Below are 16,615 nucleotides of genomic sequence, written 5' to 3' on the forward strand. Positions count from 1 at the left end.
CGGCTATTTAATCAAATAAAAGGTTATGCTTTCATTTTTCACTTATGTCTAGCGCCTGACAATGTGCAGCCACTCGGAGTAACTCGGCTAAGTTCGGTCCGTCACCTATGAAATGCAATATGGCCGGCAGGTAAGCAGCTGATGGTAGTCGGCAACACGGCCGACTGGATCCCTCCCTGCGCCCTAGAGCGACGCATCAAGTCGGCCGTGTCGGCAAGCTAATTGTTCGACAATCACCCACCACGTTTGCAGTTAAGCTCCCTACATTGCCCTACTTCCTCAACTTTCAAATGCGCACAGCTCGTAGAAATTAAGTATTTGAATCTTAAATCCCATTATACCTCACACCGATATTTACAAATCTTAATTCCTACGCTACTTCTTAAACCAACCATGCAACTCCAGTATGCTAAGGTTTTTGAAAGTACAGTAGGTAAATTAATAAAAAGTTACCATATTAACGCTGCGTATGTTTCATAGATCTCACTGAAGTTTTAAAATCTTCCTGTTGAGAGGTTTCTATTGAATTGTATAAATCGCTCGCACTTCTGTAAATAATTTGTGGCAATGTTAATTAAAGGTGGCTTTAAAAATATTTCTAAATAGAACTATGAATGCCCATCATTACAAGTGCCACATTATATTTCTCTCGTGAATTTGTCTTTCATGAGAGTGGAGCAGTTTAGCAATTCATTTCGAGGAAGCTGCAATAAGAAAATCAGAGATTGTCAGAAGCGATACAAAAAGTGACTAGAGTCATAACAAAGAAATAGTGACCTTCCATTACCGGATGGATGTATTATTTCATGCTTCAAAAGTGCCACGTCCCCCACATAATGTTTCGAACATTGAAATATTAACCTGGTAATTATCGGTTACTATTCGAAGAACTTGAAAACCACCGAGAGAGTTGGCCGTGCGGTTAAAGGCGCGCAGCAGTGAGCTTGTATTCGGGAGATAGTGGTTAGAACCCCACTGTTGGCAGCCTTGAAGGTGGTTTTCCATGCTTTCCCATTTTCATACCAAGCAAATGTTGGGGCTGTACCTTAATTAAGTGCACGACCGCTTCCTTCCCACTTCTAGCCCTTTTCTATCCCATCGTCACCATTAGACCTATCTATGTCGGTGCGAAGTAAAGTAACTCGTAAAAGCTTGAAAACCTTTGTCCTTTGACTGCTTCAGTGGCATCTAATGTAAATTATGCCACCTGCTTTCCAGTTAGTGAATAAGTGAAATATAACAAACTGGGAGACTATTCTATAAAATGTTCGAAATCCCTTGAATAGAATACACAGTAGTTTGTTAGCCAGCTTGACTTCAACGCCCATCTCTGTCGACATCTCTCATGCCGAAACATGTCTCAAGCTTCTATCATATTGTAGTAATATTTGAATACTGGTGTCCCATTGCTATCGGAAAGTTCAATATTACAAAGTCCATAACAAATATACTAGTTAGTAATTGTAATGAAGGTATTGCCTAATATATGGACACTGATATTCCATTACTATCTTAATGTGCGCCAGTAGAACATAGCCGACAGATGTCACCCGAGCACGGCCGTGTATAATCGACAGATCTCATCCGAGCACGGCCGAGTATAGCCGACAGATCTCACCCGAGCGTAGCCGAGTGGCTTCACATTGTCAGGCGCTAGACACAAGTTCATTTTTCTTCTGGAACATTAAACCAAAGAGTTTATGCAGGCATCCATTAAAATGAAAGTCGGTCGAATGATCAACTTAGACATCACAACTATTATGCGCATGACAAAATGAGTGATTCTGAACAGGAATCCGGCTTAATTTTCGTGTGTGCTAATAAAATATATTAATACGCCTACAGTATTTTAGGTACCATTATAAACGATATAGCATTTTTTGATATAGCCTAATAAGTACTCTGCGTGTTAGTAAAATAAGTTTGTAGAAATTCAATTCATGTTGTCAAATCTCGTTTTTCTGTGCGGTATAAAGTGTTTAATGTAAAATAGAATTCTCGATATACTGTATTTCTATTCAGTGTGTAGTCTTGTTTATAAAAGTACTAATTTATTAACAACTGCATAATGAATGTCAAACAAGACGAGAATACTTGCGGCTTACGGGACTCCTATTCTTCAAACTCCTCTATAAGATGGTTTCTTTTTTAAATCTGTTAATGGAAGAGCACTACCAAAATGTGATCATACGCATTCACTATAGTGTCCGCTGTTTTTCACCTACGGCCACGTATTACTGTTCCTACGTAAGTGCTGTAATTTCTAGGACTTTGTCAGCCATGGCGGCCATTGCATCGAAACCAATTTCTTGACTAGCGGCGAAAACAGATCGTGCGTTGGTGGGTAGTCTGTAGAAATATAGTTCTTAAGAAGTCCATCTGTAACTTGTGAGTTCGCAAGGACACGCATCTCCTTGAATAATGCGGATGGCCTTTTGTCTCGTAATTCTGCCTCAGAGCGTAGGTTTTTGGCCTTATGGGATTCCGATTCTTCAAAGTCCTCTGTAAGCCTTTTTTTAAAAAATATGTGAATGGAATAGGTGATAAAGTTTTAGAGATGAGTTCTTAAATGAATTCGGCAACTTTACAGTGTAGAACGTACGATTTTGGTTGGTTATGTTTGCGGTCACAAATCGAGATTCTACCTGAATAATCCATATTTTGAAATTCTTCTTCCAGAACGGCGGTATTTTCACAGCTACTCGTGATATCTCCGTACCCGTAGCCTACGGTAGCCTACTGATTCTCGTTTCGTCGTTTGAAGTTGGGTTGGGTTAGGTTGGACACGTCGTGCTGTATGTAAATGCAAGCGGTAATATTGCGGTATTTTTATTTAGGTACGCACAATCACGTCGGCAGGTCACCAGATGTAGTTTTGTTTATAAAAGTACGAATGTATTAAACTACATAATGAATGATAAGCCAAGAACACAAAAAAACTCGAAGTCAAAGAGTAGGCTATGCCGTATCTGAAGTTCAAAGAGCTCTAATAAAATGTGATCGTACTCATTCACAGAATTTATTTAGTGAATGTTGTTTTACTTACGGCCACAAGTGCGCACCTATGCAAAATCATAGGTCCATCGATCAGTCGTCGGTGATCTGCATTTTAGGGCTGTCACCCATGTGGCAGACCCCTACCAATTGTTTATCTAGACTTTCCTTAAATTATTCCAAAAACCATGTAAATTTATCAAACATTTCCTTTGATAAATTATTCCACTTCCTAATTCCTCTTCCAATAAGAAAATATTTGCCCCCAATTTGTCCTCTTGAATTCCAAGTAACTTATATCTTCATATTATGATCCCTTCTACTTGTGGAAATTCCATTCAAGCTTATTCGTCCACTAATGTGGAGATTATTTTGGAGATGCCATCTCTCCACTGACAGCTTGCTTGCAAGTTTTCCCAGCCTTAAGTTTGCAACATTTTCATGACACTAATCTTTTGTGGGAAATAACCCAGAAAAAAATCATGCTGGTTTCATTTGGAGCTTTTACAGTCTCGTATCAAGTAATCCTGGTGCAGGGCCCATACCTAAAGTGGGGTCTTACCAGAGACCTATATGCAATCTCCTTTATATCCTTACGACAACTCTTAAAATACTCGCATAACCATGTTAAGAGGTCTGTAACCTTTATTTACAACCTCATTAATGCCTCCGTTTTATTAATAAGACATTCCAGATTGTGAAGTGCAAAGTCGGCCTGAAAATAGAAAGATGTATGGATGTTGTTTTCAGACAACTAATTTTCTTGTAAAATTTGGAAGACTGCAAATACGAACTCAGTTAAATTAGCTTTATCACACTTTGATTCATAATTTCTCACTTTGTTGCAAGCCTGGGAGAGTAGGCTACATGATGTAATTACAGTACTTGACGTAGTCCACCTGATCCAGTTTAATATCTCCTTCATGGCATGCAATCTTCTTATTTCTCTTCACTTCAGCTTGGAAAACCTGCTTTTTCTGCCTAACTGCATTTCTCTTCTGTTACTCCATATATGACTGAAAATGTTTGATACATTACAAATATTTCCAAAAATGTTTGTTTATTTCATAATGTTTATGCTATATTTTCTTCTGTTTCAGCAATTCTGGGGTTCCTCCTACAACGAGTCCTCAGGGTTGTACGGTCGATCTGAGAGCAGAGGAGGTGGCAGCAGCTATGATATCTACCCTAACGGTGTATATTACCCTGGACGGAATTGTAATGGCAGTTCGAATGCATGTATTCCAAAGTGCTTTGCGGAAAAGGGAGCAAGGGTATGTAATACAGACACATACTGATATTATTATTATTATTATTATTATTATTATTATTATTATTATTATTATTATTATTATTATTATTATTATTATTATTATTATTATTATTATTATTATTATGTCCAACTCATTGGCTGAATGGTCAGCGTACTGGCCTTCGGTTCAGAGGGTCCCGGGTTCGATTCCCGGCCGGGTCGGGGATTTTAACCTTAATTGGTTAATTCCAATGGCCCGGGGGTTGGGTATTTGTGCTGTCCCCAACATGTCTGCAACTCACACACCACACATAACACTATCCTCCACCTCAATAACACGCAGTTACCTACAAATGGCAGATGCTGACCACCCTCATCGGAGGGTCTGCCTTACAAGGGCTGCACTCGGCTAGAAATAGCCACATGAAAATTTATTATTATTATTATTATTATTATTATTATTATTATTATTATTATTATTATTATTATTATTATTATTATTATTATTATTATTATTATTATTATTATTATTATTATTTATCTATTTCGTCAGTAGGCTAATATACTTGTAAGAACATTTTCCACAGGAACAACACTTTACACAGAAAATGGATTGGACCATAATTTAGAGTGGTTCATGCATGTGCTAACTAGATTATGTTACAAGCTGTTTAGATATAATTCCCAATGATTTTTCACCAGAATACTCTGAATAAACTGAGGTTTAATAGCTATAATTTTAAGGAATAACAAATGTTCAAAATATAAAAAAAGGAAGTACCGGTACTTCAATCATTTTCTTCTTTGATGGTAAGGATTTTTGAAATATTTTGAAAAAATCTCCTCACCATTTGAAGCATTTTTCACAATGTATTCTACAGTAACTGAAAAGCAGTGTATTTTATTCTTCCATATAACAAGTATTAATTATGAAAAAATTCAGTTTTAAGTTCATGGAAATAAGCTAAAATGAAAGAAAATGTCTATCTGTCAGGTCATCAGCCCAGAGTCTGGCTCCATGGCTAAGTGGTTAGCGTGCTGGGGTCCCGGGTTTGATTCCCAGCAGGGTCAGGAATTTTAACCATAATTGGTTGATTCGCTGACACTGGGACTGGGTGTATGTGTTGTCTTCATCATCATTTCATCCTCATCATGCCGCACAGGTCGCCTACGAGCGTCAAATCAAAAGACCTGCATCTGGTGAGCCAAACTTGTCCTCGGACACTCCCGGCACTAAAAGCCATACGCCATTTCATTTCATCAGCCCAGAGGCTTGTTGGATCCCCAGAGGTTATTGGTTATAAAGAGACAGCTACTAGGCAAGATCAGGAGTGAGGTAGTTTGCAATTGCTTTTCTTAATGGACCAGAAAGCGCAGCAGCACAATTGACCTTATCGGTGTAAGTAGCATCTTTCATAACACTTGGATGCACTAGCTGTGCTTGGAATGTCTTTACTCAGCATCACCCATACCACAGTAGGTTCTGTACTATCACAGACATGAATAAGACTGAGACTATGGCAGAAGTTACATTTTCAGAAGTTACAGATGCAGAAGTGCTGCATCCATCAGAAAATGGCAAGTGTTGGAAAAGAAAATGTACAACAGTTCATTTCTGCAGATATTGTAATAAAAGCTATCATGTTTGTCCAAAAGCCCATCCAAAGACGTTGGTAACAGAATCGTTTTCCATTCATTCATTTCAATTAATTCCAACGAGCCTGCAGGCTCATACATAGGAATTGTACAGGACATTACATACTGGCGGGCACTTACATATCAAAATATAGTTTGTGTATCTAAGATTATTAGTAAACGGTTGAGCATATAAACACATAAGTTTTACACTATATAAACTATGTACATCATCAATATGAGGATTACAGAGAATTATTTCTGACTGTATTTAAATTTACAAAACATAAAAGTTGCAGAGGTACAAGAATAGCTTACAGTGTATGTACATTTACATAACATAAAAGTTGCAGAGGTACAAGAATAGCTTACAGTGTATGTACTTTTGCATAACATAAAAGTTGCAGAGGTACAAGAATAGCTTACAGTGTATGTACATTTACATAACATAAAAGTTGCAGAGGTACAAGAATAGCTTACAGTGTATGTACATTTACATAACATAAAAGTTGCAGAGGTACAAGAATAGATTACAGATTATTTACATTTACATAACATAAAGTTGCAGAGGTGGAACAAATTTGGAACCTTAAGACAATACTGAAGGACAGAGTTGCCAGGGGCAAGAAGTATGTAGCAGTTTTTGTTGACTTTCGAAAAGCATATGATTCAGTTGATAGGAGCACATTGTTTAACATCCTTAGAGAAATGGGTACAGATAACAAGACATTACAACTAATAAAGGAGACCTTAACAAACACATACTCAAAGGTTAAGTTTATGGGAGAGATATCTGAACCCTTTGAAATCAAGACAGGTGTAAGGCAAGGAGATTGCCTATCCCCACTACTGTTCAATTGTGTCCTGGATAAAGTCATCAAAGAATGGGAAAAAGAACTCGCAGAAAAAGGCATTAAAGACCAAATAAGGATAGGATACAAGAAAGAGAACATCACTATCAACTGCTTAGCATTTGCTGACGATCTTGTACTGTTATCAGAAAATATTGAATCGGCGATAATACAAGTTAACACTTTAAAAGAGGTAGCAATGAAAACTGGCCTGCAGATATCATTTGAAAAGACACATTTCATGACCAACATTAAAGAAGCCCCAAGATACATAGTAACAACAAACAATGATAAGATAGATAAAGTTGTTAAATTCAAATACCTTGGTGAGATTATACAACCTAATGGGTTTGATAAAGAAGCAAACTGCGAGAGAGCCAGAAAAATGGAGCTTGCATTCCACCTTACAAAAAACACAAATAACAAGAAAGCGATCTCTATTAGGACAAAACTACGCCACTATCAGGCAGTAATTCAACCAGAGTGCTTATATGCTTCAGAATGCCTGGGATTAACAACCAGGAAAGACATTGAAGAAATTGAGAAGAAGGAAAGAAAGATTCTAAGAAAAATCCTCGGTCCAAAGAAATGTACGGACACATATCAATTACGCAGTAACAAAGAAATATATAAAACATGCAGTAGGATTTCAGATGTCATTCGAAAGCGAAGAGTTAAATTTTTTGGAAATATTTCAAGAATGCCTGATAACAGACTTGCCAAGAAAATCTTTAACCACTTCAATAAGCCCAATAGGAAAGGCAGCTCTTATGAAAAATGGTTTGTTAACACGAAGAAGGATTTGCAAGAAATGAACAACACACATCAAGACATCCACAATAGAACCACCTTCAGAAACAAGTTACACACATTTAAGGGTTTCCTAGAGCCAGAAACAGCGACCAAGAAGAAACAACAATGGACGGCTGAAAGAAAAGAAGCAGCAAGCAGGAGGATGAAGGAGTACCGGCGCCAAAGAAAGTTTAAATCATGAGGAGTTATTTACGTGGTCCACAGCTGGCCAAAATCGATAGAAGAAGAAGAAAGTTGCAGAGGTACAAGAATAGATTACAGAGTATTTTCATTCACATAACATAAGAGTTGCAGAGGTATGGGAATAGATTTCAAAGTATTTCCATTTACAAAACATAAGAGTTGCAGAGGTACAAGAATAGATTACAGAGTATTTACATATACATAAAATAAGAGTTGCAGAGGTACAAGAATAAATCTGTACAGTATGCACGATTGTTTCGGGGAATGACTTAAATGACAAACAGTATTTTTAATTAAACAGCACTGTACCTTTCCCACAAATAATGCTTGACTCTTTGTTTGAATTTTGCCAAAGTTGGTGCTGTTTTTACCTCCAAAGGGATGTTATTAAATATTTGGATCACAGAGAACTTCAAGCTGTTTATACCATATTTATAAGAATGAACATCGTATAAGGCAAAGTTATTTGCGTGCCTAGTACTATATGGATGATTGTCAGAATTCAGGGTATATGTAGTGTTATGGTGTATAGATTTATGTTTTATTTTATATGGCTGCATTGAATTCTGTATTCATGATTAGGGGTGGTATCTTAGTACTCAGATATAGATATTTGATTGGTGTTAAATAGGGAAGATTAAGTATATTTCTAACAGCTATATTCTGTACTACCATTAGCTCATTCAAGTCAGACTTCTTAAAGCGCATCCAGATAACATTCATATATTGCAGGTGACTATGAACTAAAGAGTAGTATATCTGTTTTAGAAGATGTTGTGGGATAAGATAACTATCTTTAAAATTCCTGCAACAGGTGTGGTCTTTTTAGTAATATATTCCATGTGGTCTGTCCAGTTCAAGTTTCTATCAATTACCAACCCAAGATATTTGACAGTACTCACTAGTTTTACTTCAGCATTGTGCATATGTATTTTACTGTGTGGGATTTCATTCTGACCTTGTTTTGTCAATATCATTTTTTTTTTTTAATGCTATTTGTTCGGGGCGTAGACCTATAGAGATCTTTTGCCCCTACTTGCACCATGTGATATGAACCTGCATGTAATTGGAATTGCGGAAGTGTAGAGTGTTGAATGTGAGGAAAGGAATGTTAAGGATGGCACAAACACCCAGTCCCCAGGCCAGGGATATTGATCATTTACAATTTAAAACCCCTGACCCAGCTGGGAATCAAACCAGGGGCCGCCGGATGACAGACGGCGTGTTGCCCCCTACACTGCGGGGCTGAACTTATCATATAATTAGTCTTTTGCACATTAATTGTTAATTTATTTGCTTCAAACCAAAACCACAGTGTATTGAGGTCTTCCTGCATATCTTTAACAACCAAGTCTATATTGGAACCAGTATAGAACATGTTTGTGTCATCAGCATATAGTGTGATACGTCCTTTCAAACGGCAAGTTGCAATGTCGTTGATGTAGACTAGAAAGAGTATCATTATTTATAAATTTCATTTTCCGTATTGACAGACTCAAAGTATAGATAAGAAATGTGTTTTTCCACCATTCAATACACAATTTATTTTAATAGATTAAGCTAGTACAAGGATTCGTTAATGATCTCCGTTAGCATCCCGCCTAAAGAATTCTGGAATTATTTGAGAAAGTTGGCAGTTATACCATCCTGCCCACAGCTACTCTTGTTTTTTTAGATTTGATATTATAGATCTTACTTCTGTTTCATCTGTTGGATATAAGTAAAATGAGTTCAAGTAATTAGGAACCCCAAGTGTTTCAGTGCTCTGGGGAGGGATTGCTGAAGCCAGGGTTTTAGCAACATTTGAAAAATATAAATTTAATGATTCACATAATTCCTGACTGTCCGTAATTATCTTGTTATCTATTTCTAGAGACGCGCAATCATTGCCGTTTTTTTTTTTTTTTTTTCTGTTATGAATTATGATAACTGAACACATGACATTTCACTTGATCTTTACCATACCTTTGATATGAGGAAGTGTAGTAATAGTAACCATGATGTATGGTCATGCCTGACAGTGACACCTGCAGTACATTTCATCCATACTAACAACAACACTGTCTGGCATTATTTGAGGTATGGAGTCCAACTTGTCTATGCACACCTCCTAAAGTTCATAGATGATTTGTGGCCATACTATATCTTCAACATCACAATACACCTAAATGGGTTCAACAGAGTCATCTGGTAGTTGAGGACAAATAATTTGTGTGAACGATTTGCTGAACGATCAACTGGTTTTCCTTCCCTGTCAGAGCCTCTGCGCAACCATGGAAATGCAGAACATGCCATCAGCGTCTGAATGAGACCTGCTTTGAGCTTATGGTTGGTTCTTCCTTGCATTTCGTCGTTGATATGGGTTAAATGACCCACAGTGATCAAACACTCTCTAATTTCATGTCTAGAACATGCATACAAAACAATCCAATCTATTCCAGCTATGATGCATTTCCCACTACCTTCCTCAGACTGTATTTACAGTGTTATGTTGCAGCCTTGATCAGACAGGTTGTGAACATAACTTGATGCCGTTATCAGTATTAATGATGACCTCATCCAATTTTGCAATGGACTTCATTATTATCGTTCATTTTTGTATGTGAGTGTATGATCTTTCAATAACTGCAGGGAATATATATACCTGCAATACCACAATAAAAGGAAGATGATAGAGCACCGATATGGTTTCAAAGAGTTCTGAGGTGAAGTAGATGTAGCACCCTAGAAACATAAAATATCTGAAGGCAGTTATAATAGCATGTTTAGCAAAATAAATTTCAAAATTACTTGTCAAAATGGAATGGAATTTCCTGGCTTATAAAATACATGCTGAAGAAATAGTTCATTATTCTATCGACTTTCTTAAAGTGGGTAAAATTTGGAGAATTCATGCCATTAGCTAGAATTGCAATGTATTTCTGAGCTCTCTTAACAAGATCTCAATTTAGGTCAGTAAAAAAAAATGCAAGAACTGTGGTTAATAAATTGTCCTGCTAGGCAATATTTTAAGTACAAGGTAGGTCTTCTCTCTTGAATCTATTTGAGTTATTTGACCTTCTATAACCTCCTCAGATTCACAGTCATACAAAATAAGACACACATCATGATAGGACCCAGGAACTAAAGGGCATTGGGTCGAACCCGGATCATGACTTTCAGTGGCTCTCCTGAGTGTGTTTTAAATAATTCAGGTAAGCTTAAATGAAGCTGTTGTCAGAACCCATCCAGAGCAAATTTTTTTCAGCCCCAACTGATTAGCATTCTGAACACATTTGCTTTCCTAAGTTCCAGTTGGTACAGCATTTCACTCACAGTTATATGTTTGTTATCCATAACCATGTTATTGACTCACTGTACACTGTCAGGTGTTTCTGCAGTCTGCTAGTGCGAGGAGAATCCAGTAATCCATGTGGCCAGCAATTTACTGTACTGTAATCAACAGCATCATCTCCGAGATTTCTTGTGAATGTTTCCCACAGTCTCATTCTTACATCACTGGAACTCTATAACAGTACTTTACTTTCGACAGACATGTGCAGCAGCCATCTTGACTGAGTGCTATGAGTGAACTGGTTGATCTAAATGCAAATACAAGTAGTAAGAGTTCAAGGAAAGAACTGACTTTGTAAACAAATGTGGTGCATTTATTTTGGAGTGACCCCTCATATTAATATAAGAACCATCTGGGAAAATTAGTTGTCCAAGGGAAAGTAGACAGATGATGACTCGGAAGTAGAATTCTAACGAGATAGCTGGATAAATGGAACAGTACACTGGAAAACCTCTGCAAGTTTCCTTGAGAAAAGTAGGAGACAGGCACAAATGAGAAGTAAAGTGGACAAATGCGCTCTGGATTTAAGACAGTGGTCTTGCAAGCCATGCCCCTGAACACAAATGTCACAATGCACCCCTCCTTGCTCAACCACTCTGTTTTGGTTAGAAGAGGTATCAAGGAATTTTATTTCTTTGTTGTGTACACTGATGGCAGGAAGAGTGTTCACAGTACACCTCTGCTTTCTCACTCTGTATGATAAAAAAAACTCAACCTCTAGCCTCCACTGTGTGTCAAGAAGGTGGTAATCTTAATATGTCATTAATCTGAGAAGATATGCGACTACTGCTATAAGATCATGATTCCTCAGTAATGAAGAGAGTGAGTAAGAAGAAGAATTCAGAAGTAATCTTAGTGTAACGTACATATCTTCATGGATGAACTGTTAAGTCACACCCCACTTTAGGTGTTATGAATTACATGCAGCATTTACCTGGAAAATATTTAGAGAAAATTTGTACACATGTTTCTTGCTGCAAGTGCCAGGATTTGAAGCAAACGTTGGCAAATAATGCACCTTTTCTGTTCTGCTATGGATTAAGATTTTACAAGCTCAATTTAAATTTTTTTTTTTTTTTTTTTTTTTTTTTTTGTTTAGTCCTCTTATACAAATGTGAATATTGGACAATTAACAATAAAGATCACGAATGATTGGAGGCAGTTGAAGTACAGGTGTGGAGATTAATGTCGAAGATTCTCTCTCATGTGATTGTTGTATAAGAGGAAGTGAAAATCCACAGCCTGTTTCCAGTCATTCGACAGGGTCAGGAATGGAATGAATGAAACCCCATCTAGCGACGAGGATAGGAAATGTGCCGGTTGCCGAAGCCTGTCGCACTCCTCTGGGGAAATGATAAATGACTGATAGATGAAATGAAATGTTAATGGCGAGTGTTGCTGGAATGAAATATGACAGGGAAACCCGGAGTACCTGGAGGAAAACCTGTCCTGCCTCTGCTTTGTCCAGCACAAAATCTCACATGGAGTGACTGGGATTTGAACCACATTATCCAGTGGTGAGAGGCCGGTGCGCTGCCGCCTGAGCCATGGAGGCTTTTAAGAGGAAGTACAAGTTGGTAAACATCATCAAAAGAGTAGTGGCATCATGATATAAAAGAACATTGATGATTGGCATCCGGGACTCCCTGTTCTGAGCATGGTGGATCTCATCTTGCAGGCTCTTTCTAATCAGGCTCTGAAGTTGGTTTGACCATAGTGATGGTATACATCCTCGGAGACTTCGACCATCAACTTTTTCAATTTCTATAAAACACTTTCTCGCCTTGTCAATCAATTTCTATAAAACACTTTCCCACCTTGTCAATACTTATTGACAAGTTATAAGTCAATATGGACAGGATTGAACCAACATGGTTAAAATAATCAGTTCATCAACTTTTTCTTTAATTATCAGTTTTTCCATTGCCTTTTTTCTCCTGGCAATGTGTCCAAAGTATTTCATAAATTGATGCCTCACATGGGTTGATAGTTATATTTTCATTCCGAGTTGTCTCAGGATCGACTTGTTAGTATGGTGTGTCATCCATGGTACTCATTATAGCCTTCGGTTCGAAGGCATCAACCCTGCAGCAATCTGCCACCTTCACAGTCCTAGTTTCTGCCATATGTGTTGTGATGGGGTAGATGAGAGTTCGCACCAATGTGGGTTTCGTCTTGACAGTAATGGAGGTATTCTTCCAGATGTGAGTCAGCTTTGCTGTTGAATTTCTCACTATGGCAATACACTGATGGATTTTAGGCTCACAGTCACCAATGCTAATGACGACAGATCCCAGATACCAATATAAATGGTCCGTTATTGGACATTATAAATTTTCCAGCTAACTCATTCCTGGTTGCCAGCGTTTCGCCCTCGTGTGCTAGGCTGGGCTCATCAGTTGGTACCTAGCACACCTACCAAGACGCTGGCTAGTGCATACCATGAAGGCCACTGCGTAGGCTAATTGTAGCCACCGGCAGTTGATACATTTATTCTTGTCTATTGTAAAAGTGAACCTGATGTCTCTGTTCACTTCTATCATAATTCGTTCCTGTTGCTCAGGGTCTGCTGTAGAAAATGCCTGTTAAATTCAATGGACACAACTTGTGACATTATGCTGTACTTTCTTGACTAATTTAATGAAAGGTAAAATCCTGGCGGAAGAAGAACATGGAAGATTTGATATAAAATTTTCAGTATGCTACTTATCAAAAAGGGAAACATGAAGCTGAGTACAGAGGCCAATTCTTGCATCAACAAGGCACTGAATATTGACTGCCATAGACATATAAACAAAGATTACACAAATTAATTCTAACCTTTCTGTGGTTTATCACATTTGGTGACTGTTTTCTCATGCCTCTCAATTACATATAATGATTCGAGTGAAATGTTAGTGTATGTAGTGACAGTGTCACCTTCTTGTTTTTTTGTTGTTTTTTTTTTTTTTTTCATTCTCTTATCTGGTAATTCTCATTCCCTAATGTGTAATTCTTGTGCTTATTTAAGTCAAATTCTTTCTTCAGGGCCCTCCTGGTTTATCAGGACTTCCAGGACCCAAAGGACAACAGGGCTTCCCGGGAATGGAAGGTCTTCCTGGGCCAAAAGGTGAGAAAGGAGATCCTGGCCCCCAGGGACCTCGAGGCCTGAAAGGTGACCGGGTAAGTTTCTTATTCCTAGAATAATATCTGGATACTGAATTAAAGACACAAGGTTAAATAACTATAGACATTAAATTGAAATAATTAGCAAAGGTAGGTGTGAATTTTTGTTTGTACATCAAAAACAGACTAAAATACTCTTAAATACATATATTTATATTTATATTTATATTTATATTTATATTTTATTTTACAAAATAAAAATTAACATCTGAAAAAAAGCACTCACATAATTGTGCGTATTAGGAATTAATTCACTACTTACAACAACAAAAAATAAACTCAGTATATGTGAATATATTTATGTACATGATCAGTTGTTCTATTATACAGTGTGGAATGATTTAAAACAGTTAAAATATTTGTTCAGACACAAGTATACATTACATTTCTTACACTGAGTACGACTTTTGCTTTTACAGTCCTCTTGGTGGCAGCACCTTGCCATCAGACCTGAAAGAAAACTGGAGGTCTGAATTTTTGTTTGTATGTCAGAAACGTACTAAAATGCTCTTAAATAAATATGTTTATAGTTTATTTTCGTTCGTTCGTAATCTGTTTACCCTCCAGGGTTGGTTTTTCCCTCGGACTCAGCGAGGGATCCCACCTATTCCGCCTCAAGGGCAGTGTCCTGGAGATTCAGACTTTGGGTCGGGGATACAACTGGGGAGAATGACCACTACTTCGCCCAAGCGGCCTCACCTGCTATGCTGAACAGGGGCCTTGTGAAGGGATGGGAATATTGGATGGGACAGGCAAGGAAGAGGGAAGGAAGCGGCCGTGGCCTTAAGTTAGGTACCATCCCGGCATTTGCCTGGAGGAGAAGTGGGAAATCATGGAAAACCACTTCCAGGATGGCTGAGGTGGGAATTGAACCCACCTCTACTCAGTTGACCTCCCGAGGCTGAGTGGACCCCGTTCCAGCCCTCGTACCACTTTTCAAATTTCGTGGCAGAGCCGGGAATCGAACCCGGACCTCTGGGGGTGGCAGCTAATCACGCTAACCACTACACCACAGAGGCGGACTATAGTTTATTTTACAAAATAAAAACTATCATCTGGAAAACAGCACCCACACAATTGTGCATGTCAGGACTTAATTCACTACTTACAAAAAATACAAAAGTTAAAAAAAATCAGCTCAGTACATGTGAATATACACATCTACATGATCAAATGTTCTGTTTTATAGTGTGGAATGATTTAAAACAATTAAACATTACATTTCATTACATTACATTTCGTACATAGAGTATGGGTTCTGCGTTTACAGTCCTGTTGGCGGCAGCACCCAGCACTCCCACATGCATTGCCTGTAGGGAAACCTAGCCCACACAATTGTGCATATCAACATTCAGAACCTCATGGTATTATGTATGATGTTATACGTAGGTCGAGTCATAAGCCATGGCAACTTTTTTTTTTTCTCGTGAACAGGAGACAACACGGTAAATCTAAGATATGCATTTGGAAACATACGGTATGTACTTGCGTATGATGCTACTAGATGGTGTATGTAAACAACAGTTTGGGTCTAAGCATGCCCCCAAGTTCAGAGTGTGAGTGAGAGTGTCACAAAATGGAAGTCAACAAGCAGGACCAACGATCGTATATTAAAATAGCAGTTATCCGTGGCAGAAATGCACGCCAATGCCATGCAGAGCTGCAGGAATCATTAGGTGTGCATGCCATGCCCTATAGAATAGTGGCAAGGTGGTTATATTAATCCTGGCATTTCAAGGTGTTCTTGTGTGTCATCCAGTGCATGAGGGGCACATTGTCAACGCAGTTTATTACAATTCCTTTTTGTTGTACCAATTGCGCCATGCAGTGTGAACCAAACATCCAGATCTTTTGGGCAATGCCATAATCCTACAAGATAACGCGACAGCTCACACAGCAGCCATTGTTCAGCGTCACTTACAATGGTGGGGATGTGAGGTTCTTCCACACCCGCCTTATTTGCCTGATCTGAGCCCATGTGACTATGATCTAATTCCCAAAGTCAAGAAGCCATTACATGGACAACGGTTTGCTAACAAAGAGGACATCATAACAGCATTTCGGAGAGAGGTGTCACACATTAGCGATACACATGCAGCGAATTATATTCAGCGCCTGCTCCACTGCTGGCAACGCACAGTGGAAACCTTGGGTGATTATTTCGAAGGTCTGTAACTAGTAGAGACCTGTCCTTTGTATGTAGTCTTGTGTATTTGCTCTCTGTACAATAATAAAACAATGTTTGCCAATGGCCTGTGTTCTGTCACTTTCCTGCGAGAATATCCTGAAGTCAGAATTTGTCTTCAGGCACTATGCATAAGTACATGCCCTATATTTCCAAATAAATGCATATCTTAGATTTTCTGTGTTGTCTCCTGGTCGCGAGGA

General features: G+C 38.2%; 1 protein-coding gene across 1 annotated transcript in view; it reads left to right on the forward strand.

Moving 5' to 3' along the window:
• Positions 1-16,615, forward strand: part of Col4a1 (Collagen type IV alpha 1) — a 271,083-nt gene that overhangs the window by 100,314 nt on the left and 154,154 nt on the right. The window contains exons 3-4 of the mRNA XM_067151762.2: positions 4,095-4,268; positions 14,090-14,224. Coding sequence (XP_067007863.2) covers positions 4,095-4,268; positions 14,090-14,224 — 309 coding nt within the window. The remainder of the gene's footprint in view (positions 1-4,094; positions 4,269-14,089; positions 14,225-16,615) is intronic.

The sequence above is a fragment of the Anabrus simplex genome, chromosome 7 (genome assembly GCF_040414725.1).
Source record: "Anabrus simplex isolate iqAnaSimp1 chromosome 7, ASM4041472v1, whole genome shotgun sequence".
Taxonomy (NCBI): Eukaryota; Metazoa; Arthropoda; class Insecta; order Orthoptera; family Tettigoniidae; genus Anabrus; species Anabrus simplex.